The sequence below is a fragment of the Garra rufa genome, chromosome 23 (assembly GCF_049309525.1).
Source record: "Garra rufa chromosome 23, GarRuf1.0, whole genome shotgun sequence".
NCBI classification, from domain to species: Eukaryota; Metazoa; Chordata; class Actinopteri; order Cypriniformes; family Cyprinidae; genus Garra; species Garra rufa.
Genome location: NC_133383.1, coordinates 34,571,355 through 34,582,513, shown reverse-complemented (window position 1 = coordinate 34,582,513; position 11,159 = coordinate 34,571,355). Strand labels below are relative to the sequence as shown.

Sequence of the window (11,159 nt, the reverse complement as noted above, 5' to 3'; positions counted from 1 at the left end):
TCCATAAAGTTTCCTACCATAAATATATCAAAACGTAATTTTTGTTTAGTAATGCATAGCTAAGAACTTCATTTGGACAACTCGAAAGGTGATTTTCAGATATTCTTTTTAATAGTTAAATTTGAGCTATGTTTGAATTTTTTGGATCATCAGTCGTCAAAGCCTGGTAAAGAGGGTCTCGATTTTGGTCACCCAGATGTGCGGCCATATTGGAGATACTCAAATATAAACAACAGCATGGATTGCATAGTTAATGTACTACTGAACACGTTGTTCTGCTAATTTATGCTGTCTAAAACATGGAAAAAATGTGTGGAAGCTACTAAATCATATAGAGAAGGACTTAGTAAGCAGGAAAGGGTGCAATATTTTGACAAACTAAAATTAACAGGTGGCAAAGATACGTACAAGCAGTATTAACTAAGATATTAGCCAAATATTTCACCTACCTGACTGGAAATTATAAGAACAAACACGAATGTTGTCAAAATTCTTGCACTGGAAATCTTAGTTCAATTTGGCCAACCACAAACACCTTTTTGTCCCTCAGACAGTTTTGGAACTCTTTTCCTTAATTTGTTATAACTTTTGGAAGTCAATAGTACTCCAAATGTTTTTCCTAGTCCGGCCGATTAGTACATCCCAAAACATGACACTAATTGCGCATTTTCAACAGCAATAATCAGCAAAATGTGAGTGAAATGAGTTTCGTTTGGTTCAGTGGCAATATTTACATTCAGTGCCGCCAAAATGGCGGATTCGTGACGCATCGTGAAAACATTATATATTGGTCAGACACACAGAGCTGATTACTCACTAAAAACTACCACAGATCGTGTTTTTATGTCATTTAAGTCTTATTTTGAGGTAACAAAGTGGTTATATCCGAGTGTGTAAATTGTAAACTTACTTTTTAAATGAGTCTTCCATTAACGCCATTTTATGTTCATTCAGACTGATTCGCAAACGCGGAACGCGCACAAACACAAATGGCGGGATTTATCGCATGAACCAATCACAGCCAAACATAACCAGTCATATCCAATCATATCGCGAGTCTCTCAAGCGACTTTCCATGGGGTCTGTTATGGTTAAAATGCAATGGGCTGGTGTCGCTGTTGGATGTTACTTTAGCAAAACAAGTGATTTATATTCTTTTTACTGTTTTTCCCCCCTAGTAAATAGGTCAAAATTAGGCATCCTTGCTTCACCAGAGGATGCCTAATAGATTGTTTTAATTAAAACGGCAAAACACTATAGATTTGGCCATTAAAATAATTATCATATCAGATCAGACATTTACAACCAAACTATCAACATTTCCCTCACCATTTACAAAGTATTTCTTAAGAGTTTAAGAGTCGTCTTCTGTAGTAAAAGCAGTAAAACAGCTTGTCCTCTTCAGGTTGTGGGACTTGGGGACGGGCAACGATGCATCTTTGGTCCAAAAATAAGCTGGGACAATGCAGATGATATAAATAAAGCTCAAATGAGCACCCAAGGACTGTAGACGGCGCTGGCCTGGATAACCGGCCTAGATATGTTCTAACACTACCTACATCTGCTGCTCAGACTGTTGCCTCTAAGAAGCCATGTGTAATCATCTGTTATTACACCCACCTGCAGACTACCATTTATGAACGCTGGACACCAGCCAGTGTTTACAGTATTTATTTGAAAAAAAAAAAAAAAAAAAAAAGCAGCCATCACAAATTGTGTGAAAGGTCACAAGGCATGTTTTTGTCCAGGTTGTACATACAGTAGGATAGACATTTTGGAACATGCTTATAAAACAAGATTATTATAATTTTAGGTTTAGAAGATGTTAGACGGATTCCACACAGATGCTTCACACAGTCTTAATACTCATAATATCCATGGTATTCTTCATCACTGGAATCCTCTAGAAAGAAAGGTCACATAAATATAAATTAAATGTTTTAAAAGTAAAATTGTTATATAACATATACAGTGCCTTGCAAAAGTATTCATACCCCTTCATTTTTTTTTCACATTTTGTTTTGTTGCAGCATTATGTTAAACTGCTTTAAATTAATTTTCCCCCACATCAATTTACACTCCATACACCATAATAACGAGAAAGCAAACACTAGATTTGCTAATTGAACAAATTTATGAAAACAAACACTGAAATGAGTACATTGCATAAGTATTCATACCCTTAACTCAGTACATAGTTGAAGCACCTTTACAGCCTCAAGTCTTTTTGGGTATGATGTGACAAGCTTTGCACATCTGCATTTGACAATTATCTGCCATTCTTTGCCTCACCTTTTCACCTCTCAAGCTCTGTCAGTTTGGATGGGGGCTGGCTGACATTTTCTAGAGTCCTAGTTGTTCCAATCGTCTTCCATTATGGATAATGCTTCTGTGAACCTTCAATGCAGCAGATTCTTTTTCTGAACTCTTCCCTAGATCATTGCCTTAACGCAAGTCTGTCACTGAGCTCTACAGGCGGTTATTTTGACTTGGTTTTTGCTCTGATATGCATTTTCAGCTGTTAGACCTTTTCTGAGAGGTGTGTGCCTTTCTAAATCATACTCATTCAAATGAATTTGCCACAGTTTAACTCCACTCGAAGTGTAGTAACATCTAGAAGTAATATGAATTCCCCTGAGCTAAATTTCGAGTGTCCCAGAAAAGGGTATGAATACATATGCAACGGTATCTTTTCAGTTTTTATTTCTAATAAATTTGCAAAGTTGTTGCCAAACCTGTTTTGTGCTTTGTCATTATGGTGTATGAGATGTAGATTGATGTGGGAAAAAAAAAAAAGTAATTTAAAGCAGTTTAACAGAATGCTGCAACAAAACGTGAAAAAATGAAGGGGTATGAATACGTTTGCAAGGCACTGTATAACAGCATAATGAATATAATTATATATTACTACATTTTTAATAGTTACTATTTTACCAGATATAATAACACTCACCAGAACTTTTCACATGCTCTTCAACCTGCTCACTGTGTTCTAGGAAACAACAAAACACAATAGTGACGCAACTTAGACTACTAAGTGTTCTCTTCTTTAATTATGAATACAAATAATGTAATGTGAAGCGTTTACCTGTTTGCTGATGGGAGGCTGTGCAATAAGAGACATGTGTTATATAACTTCAGATAAGTCAGGGAAATACTACAGCAATATAACCCCTGTAAAAAAGGCTAATCATCATATATAATGTTAATATTGTCTTATACATTCATAGAAGTCAAGTAACACGAAAGAAACATTATCCAGGTGTCTTTGCACTATATTGTGATTTGAGTTAATGTACTTACTGTGGTCCTCAGAGTCTGTATCTAAATAAACAAAATCACACATCACAAGCTGCGGTCAGTTCACATCATCTTTTTTCAAAGGAAAGTCTGCATTGTCGCCCTCATGTGGTTATGAATGGATCTCCATCGAGCTGCACCTACCTATGGGCGCGTCACTTCCGATGTTCGCTCCTACGTCAAAGCAAACATTGAGTAAGAGTTTGGTCACATGCGGCTGAGTAAAAGAACACTTTGTCCACACGCACACAGAGAAAATGATTTTTATTTACGTCTCATGACTTTATTGGTAAAGTTTTGCTAATTTATGCTGTCTAAACCACGGAAAAATGTGTGGAAGCTGCTAAATCATATAGAGAAGGACTTAGTAAGCAGGAAAGGTATGGGATTTTTTTTGTGCCAATAATAATGAACGTAACTTTATAAAACTGAACGTAACATTCCAAGAAACGATCAAAAATATGCCACTGCAAAAGAAGAAAAACACAATGAAAATGAAAAAATGAACTCAGTCGCACGAATTTAACATGCTCTTCAAATATGCTTCATTCTTTGTTAATGATTTTCAAAGAATCGTTTTCGCGAATCATGTGCTGCGTCCCAATTCGCCTACTTATACTACGCCCTGAAAGTATGTACTCTTTTTGTGAAGAAAAAGTACATACTTTTGAGTATGTAGCAGAATAGTAGGCAAGCTTTGGGACATACTACTTCGTCATAACTGTGTCTTTAACGGACGCTCTGTTGCTTAGTTACCTTAATCCTGTCACTGTTTAAACTGCCCTGTCAATCATCACAGTTAACACTATCTACATTTCATTTAATTTAATTTCCTACCATATTAGAGAGAAATGAAGAGGCACGTTCCTTCATGAGTCTTTCATGCCGAGAACTTTGCTCTTGTGTTTGCATAATTATGCATTTAAACGTTAACGACCAAACCTATCATTATAAAAGTTCATAATGTTGCTGCACATGAAATATAACGCGGATAACATTTAAAAATATTTTTTATCAGGTTACACACTGATTATTTATCACTCAAACCCCTTTCTCTACCTGTCCGTTGGTCGCGCATATCCTCCATGTTTGTAGTTTTTTAACACTTTTTATGCGTGTTTGTAGTTCTAATCGAATCCTCGTTCACCGCGCAATGTGTTCTGGGCAATATTAGCCGTTAGAGTGTGCACTGATCCGCACTTCGAATTCCGAAGTTAAGTAGTAGACCATCCGGGAATCTTTGGAATACTTTTTTAAACGTACTACGATTTGGGACATACTAATTCTATTTTCGAATACTATTTAGGACGGATAGTATGCGAATTGGGACGCAGCAATGGATTCTGAATGCGTTGCCACAGCTTTCGCTTACGCTTCGCAACATAGACATATATAGAGAGATCTAATGAGATTTCATTCTTTTGACAGCAGCAAGTACTTATTATAAGTAATATTTGACATAAGTTTGGTTTTCCCCAGTCGTTGTTAAGATACGTTAAACCACGTTAAGATGTTTCCTTACAGAGATCTATGGGGGACGCTTAGCGTTTTCCACGTTAAGCGTTTTAGATCGTCGAAGCTGCCCTGAGGGACAAGCTGTTAGTGGAAGATGATGCCGCTCCGTGTCTCTCCTGGGAGCTCATTATTATGGTATTCTATAGTCTTTGATCCAGGTCAGAGAGCAACTGTCCATCAAAAGCTCATTAGCCAATCAGAGTAGATCGCTGTTAAGCCCGCCCCCACGAGAGGTTTGTGCCAAAACAGCAAACGAAAATTTGCGAAGCGAAAGCTGTGACAACGCATTCAGAATCCATGATTCGCGAAAACGATTCTTTGAAAATCATTAACAAAGAATGAAGCATATTTGAAGAGCATGTTAAATTCGTGCGACTGAGTTCATTTTTTCATTTTCATTGTGTTTTTCTTCTTTTGCAGTGGCATATTTTTGATCGTTTCTTGGAAAGTTACGTTCAGTTTTATAAAGTTACGTTCATTATTATTGGCACAAAAAAAATCCCATAGAAAGGGTGCACTATTTTGCCAAACTAAAGTTAATATGTGGTAAAGATACATACGAGCAGTATTAATTAAGATATTAGCCTAATATTTCACCTACCTGACCAGAAATGATAAGAACAAACACAAATGTTGTCAAGAATCTTGCTCTGGAAAGCCTGGTTCAGTTTGGCCAACCACAAATGACAGTCTTTGCACTCTTTTCCTTGATTTGTTATAACTTTTGGCGGTCTACAGTACTCCAAATGTTTTTCCCGGTCCGAATGATTAGTACAGCCCAAAACATAACAATAATTGATCATTTTCAGTAGCAATAATCAGCAAAATATGCGGGTTTTGTTAGGTTCAGTGGCATTGTTTATGTTTAGTGCCGCCAATATAGCCGAAAGATGACGCATTCTGAAAACACTCTATTAACCTAACATTAAATTTTGGCTAGTTTTTAAACACATCAGAGATTTATATTTCCTTCATAATATGGTAATTTGGCCTGTTTTATCTTAGCGGTCCTCATTGTCCCATATCCAACAGATAAAACCATATAAGAGTGACATAATTATGACATATTATGTTGAATTTATTGAAGTAAATTGTTTTAAAACTCATTTTAGTCAGCAATAAACATTTTGTGAATTTAAATCATTATAAATGAGGATTTTCTCTATTTATGTAAAGTGTGCATACACCTTGCAGAATCTGCAAAATAAAAGGGATCATACAAAAGTCTCTCAACTGAGGCACTCATACGCAACTATTACAGAAGGTTCAAACACTCACTGATGCTTCAGAAGGAAAAACAACGCATTAAGAGCTGGGGGTGAAAACTTTTGAACAGAATGAAAATGTGTACTTTTTCATTTGTACATTTTTTTGCCTAAATATTTTTTTTTTTTTTTTTTTTTTTTTTTTTTTTCATTTTGCCCTTCGGGAGCTACAGAAGATACATGTTTTCCAGAATACAAAGTTAGTTAAATTTACCCAGATCTTAAATGTTTTTTTTTTTTTTTCAAAACTTAATGCATAATTTTTCCTTCTGGAGCATCAGTGAGGGGTTGAACCTTGTTTAATAGTTGCATATGAGTCCCTCAGTTGTCCTCAGATTGAAAAGATGGATCTCACAATCATAAAGTCATTGTTGGAAGGGGTTCAAACACACAAAAATGCTGAAAAACCAAAGAATTTGTGGGACCTGAAGGATTTTTCTGAAGAAAAGCAGGCAGTTTAACTGTTCAGGACAAACAAGGGACTCATAAACAACTATCCAAAAAAAAAAAAAAAAAAAAAAAACTGCTGTGGATCATTCAAGTAACAACACAGTATTAAGAAACTTTTGAAGGGGGTCATTTTTATAATTTCAACTATTATTTTCTCTTGTGGACTATATGTAAACATCTTTTATGAGAAATATCTTATTTAGGTCAGTACTGAATAAAAGATAACATGCATTTTGTATGATCTCACTTATTTTGGTAAAATAATTCATATTTTGCAATTTGCAAAGTGTATGTAGACTTTTGACCTCAACTGTAGTATGTTCCGTACTGAATGTGTATCGTCTTTACCTGTAGCGTCTGCTAGCACCTCTCTCTCGCCATCTATAAGGTTATTAACAGAGTACAATCAGACAAATTTATAATTATTATTATTCATAATTATAATTTACCAATTATAATGCTAACTGCATTTGGTTGGTAACAATTATGTGTCATCTTACCATGAATATCTTCCTTCTCAAGCAATTTTCTCTCTGTAAAATGACCACAAATATGAGTCAATGTTCATCAACAATGTTCTTCAGCAACAAAAGGAAGATAAACAGACAGAAATATTTTACCTGATGAGTCTTCATCATCACCCTCCTCCTCTGTAATATATACATGTTTGTATTCATCAAATGCAATTCAGTATTTAATATATAATAACACACCTTCATTTTTATCTCTCTCTCTCTCTCTCTCTCTCTCTCTCTCTCTCTCTCTCTCTCTCTATCTATCTATCTATCTATCTATCTATGTTATATAGGCCTATATATTTGGGGACTGCAATGCAATATTTAGTATGTTCTACGTGTCTATGTCAGGTACTGAATGTATATCTTTTGAAATGTATATTTTTTTTGAAAAACATCATTCTGTTTACCTGTATCGTTTGTCACTGCCTTTGTCTCTCCATCTGTTAGGGTTCAGAAGATTTACATTATAACAAATCGAGATATTTGTCAACCTTACATGTTGTTCCTATTTAGCTACTAAATTCTATGTGCAAGAGGCTTCCGGTCTCATCAGCGTCCAGCTATTTTTAGCCGTACAAAACTCGTTTTAATGCTTGATATTGCAAATTGGTGTGTCTAACTATATTATTTTAATGTGTTATTTTAATTATGAACACGCTGGTTTGTAGTGCAAACTGTTTTATCGTTTACTGTGCGTTATTCTTCTCATTTATCAACCGGAAGTCTCGCCCGTAGAAAAAGGTGAAAAAAAAAGGTGGATTGAGTTTGAGTAAATGGCCCTAAACACACATTTTGATTTGTTCCACATTTACCTTTCACATGAGCAGCCTCATACTCCGACTCCTCTGAGGAAACAGATATGAAAAGACGTCAGCTATGGGGTCAAATTTCCTTCAAAAGTATTGCGCTCACAGATCGAAAAATAACAAGCGTGAATCAAAGATTTGAAAACGCATGTAAAAATATATCGCACGCAAATGAAAATTAAATGCAAAGACATTCAGAAGAATAAAATAAGTGGACACAAACTGAAAAATAATAAGCACAAGATAAATTTTTATACACTTGCACGCACAAATCTGAAACGTGAATTCACAGTTATTCGATTCACTCGTGTTCAAATCGTGTTTTCTGCTCACATTTTTAGTTTTCGTACGTTTACGCTCTTTGCTCACTCGCTCTCGGTTCAACAATCTGCGCTTGGTTTTCTAAATGTTGCGCTCCTGGTTTCATGTAAATGAGGGCGGGCTCTAACATCACCATTGGTTCACCAGATGTGACTGACAGCCTCCTTCTCTAGCCAATCGATCGAAGCGCAGAAGTTGACGTCACTCCAATGCGTGATGGATGATTCCCGTCAGGAAAATGCTGGACAGTCTCAGTAAATTTTTGTATTGCATTTGCATTTTGTATGCAATACAAAAAAAAAAAAAAAAAAAAACTATTTTTTTATAAAATCTATCAACAATGCTCAGAGTGTATTTGGTCCCACAACACAGTGTTAACTGAACACTGAAGCAGAGATGAACTTAAAGAGAATGTTAAGCAAAATTAATGAAGCAAAGAGAAACAGAAAAAAAGAAGAGACAAACAGAAACACAGCTATAACAGACTTAGTCACAGCCTCAGATGAAATCAACTGAAATAAAACACAATAAATCTCTGAAGATCTCAGCAGAGGAGGACTAAACAGCTCCACACACAGCAGCACCAGCTTCATTCACTACTGACCAGATTGACTAAATTATGATTGAGAACAGAAGTTTAGATTCATGTGATCAATGTTTGCTTTAGTTGTGTTCTTGATCCTTCACTTTTTAACAATTACTTCTGATCTTTTGGTTGCTGAATGTATGTTTGCAAAACACATTTGTTATAGCAAAATAATCCAGAAGAAAACATGATCAGGAAGTTTTACCTGGTTGATGATAAAGTATTGTAATTTACTGGTCTTATCTAAAGACTAACTGTGGTTATTTAATATTAACATTTATTATGTTATATGAATTTATGTTGATGAGAGTTTTGTATTAACTAGATAATTTGACTGATTTTAAAAACACTTTGCTCCCTTAGCTTTTAGAAAATATGAGATATAGATGCAAACGTTAATGCATTATAATGCATAGTGACAGAATTTGTAATTAATTTTCTGCTAAATTCTATAGTAAAATGTCATGAAAACTGACACAGACAGAGTCTTGAGTATTCTGAAGAAGTATGAATAGAAATTTTCATGTTAACTATGAAGGATTTTGAATGATACATGTGAAGAACTGGTAATGCATAGTGACTGAATTTGCCATTTATTTTCTGCTAAATTCTACAGTAAAATCTCATGAAAGCTGACAAAGATAGAAATACGGTCATTCAGAAAAAAATAATTTATTGAAGTGTTCATGTTAACTCTGAAGGAATTTTAATAACACATGTACAATATGACTTTATTTCTCAAGAAAACTACACCGTTAAGTATATTCAAATTGTATCTTTTTTAATGAAGCCTACAATATTGATATGTTTTTAAATAAAATAGTTTCCCCTTATTTTCGGGCACATTTGATTTTTACCCGCTGAATATAGATGTTCGTCAGCTTTTTGACTGCTTCGAGTCTCTGTACCGTAATACCACAAATAGACGTGCAGCAGAATTCAGGTGGCGGCTGGCTTGACCGCAGTGTAAAAAGGGTGCAACTTTCAACATAAAAAAATATACTTATGGAAAATTTACTGAGACTGTCCAGCATTTTCCTGACGGGAATCATCCGTCACGCATTGGAGTGACGTCAACTTCTGCGCTTCGATCGATTGGCTAGAGAAGGAGGCTGTCAATCACATCTGGTGAACCAATGGTGATGTTAGAGCCCGCCCTCATTTACATGAAACCAGGAGCGCAACATTTAGAAAACCAAGCGCAGATTGTTGAACCGAGAGCGAGTGAGCAAAGAGCGTAAACGTACGAAAACTAAAAATGTGAGCAGAAAACACGATTTTAAGAGTGAATCGAATAACTGTGAATTCACGTTTCAGATTTGTGCGTGCAAGTGTATAAATATTTATCTTGTGCTTATTATTTTTCAGTTTGTGTCCACGTATTTTATTCTTCTGAATGTCTTTGCATTTAATTTTCATTTGCGTGCGATATATTTTTACATGCGTTTTCAAATCTTTGATTCTCGCTTGTTATTTTTCGATCTGTGAGCGCAATACTTTTGAAGGAAATTTGACCCCATAGGTCAGCTTCTTAGAATTTAAGCATGTAGTAAATGTGCAGAGACATAGAAGAGGCTGTCTGGTGTTAAGTCCTATCAGTGAGTCATTTCAATGACCTCCAACATGACCAGATGTTACGCAGAGCAAGTCGGGCTGGCATGGGAAATAATGACCCACCTGCTTGTGGCGTCGTGCTGTTCTCTTCAAACGCTGAGGCAGACAAAACAGAGAACTGATGTTTGGTTTGCATTTATCTTTTTTCTTAAATCGTTGACTGTAATAGTAAGTTGGAGTGAAAAAATGTGCATAAGAAGCTGAAAATAGTGTTACCTCGATCCTCTGGTAGTTTAGTCCTTTCATCACATTCCAGAGATGCTGAAACCACTACAAACACAAAAAGTACAAGTAGCCTATCGTTTAATTTCTGTCATACAGTTTTCATATTACTCCACAGGCAGATAATGTACAAAATGCTATAATTTAGGATGAATTGAATGTTTAATATTGACTTGTCTTCATTAATTATTTGTATAAAATGTATATGTGACCCTGGACCACAAAACCAGTCTTAAGTCGCTGGGGTATATTTGTAGCAATAGCCAAAAACACATTGTATGGCTCAAAATTATAGATTTTTCTTTTAAGTAAAGATCATGTTACATTCCTACTGTAAACCTATCAAAATGTAATTTTTTATTAGTAATATGCATTGTTAAGAACTTAATTTGGACAACTTTAAAGGTGATTTTCTCAGTATTTAGATTTTTTTTGCACCCTTAGATTTCAGATTTTCAAATAGATGTATCTTGGCCAAATATTGTCCTATCCTAAAAAAAACTATACATCAATAGAAAGCTTATTTATTGAGCTTTCATATGATGTATATATCTCAGTTTTG

The 11,159-nt window shown here is 35.2% G+C and overlaps 1 protein-coding gene across 1 annotated transcript in view; it reads right to left on the bottom strand.

Annotated features, from left to right (window-relative positions):
• Positions 1–1,655: 1,655 nt before the first annotated feature.
• Positions 1,656–11,159, bottom strand: part of LOC141299016 (uncharacterized) — a 28,716-nt gene continuing 19,212 nt past the window's right edge. Inside the window, exons 2-13 of the mRNA XM_073829296.1 lie at positions 10,592–10,645; positions 10,439–10,471; positions 7,861–7,893; positions 7,456–7,488; positions 7,151–7,180; positions 7,031–7,063; positions 6,879–6,911; positions 3,445–3,474; positions 3,304–3,324; positions 3,089–3,106; positions 2,954–2,992; positions 1,656–1,903 (exon numbers count right to left, since the gene is read on the bottom strand). Coding sequence (XP_073685397.1) covers positions 1,860–1,903; positions 2,954–2,992; positions 3,089–3,106; positions 3,304–3,324; positions 3,445–3,474; positions 6,879–6,911; positions 7,031–7,063; positions 7,151–7,180; positions 7,456–7,488; positions 7,861–7,893; positions 10,439–10,471; positions 10,592–10,645 — 401 coding nt within the window. The 3' untranslated portion in view covers positions 1,656–1,859. The remainder of the gene's footprint in view (positions 1,904–2,953; positions 2,993–3,088; positions 3,107–3,303; positions 3,325–3,444; positions 3,475–6,878; positions 6,912–7,030; positions 7,064–7,150; positions 7,181–7,455; positions 7,489–7,860; positions 7,894–10,438; positions 10,472–10,591; positions 10,646–11,159) is intronic.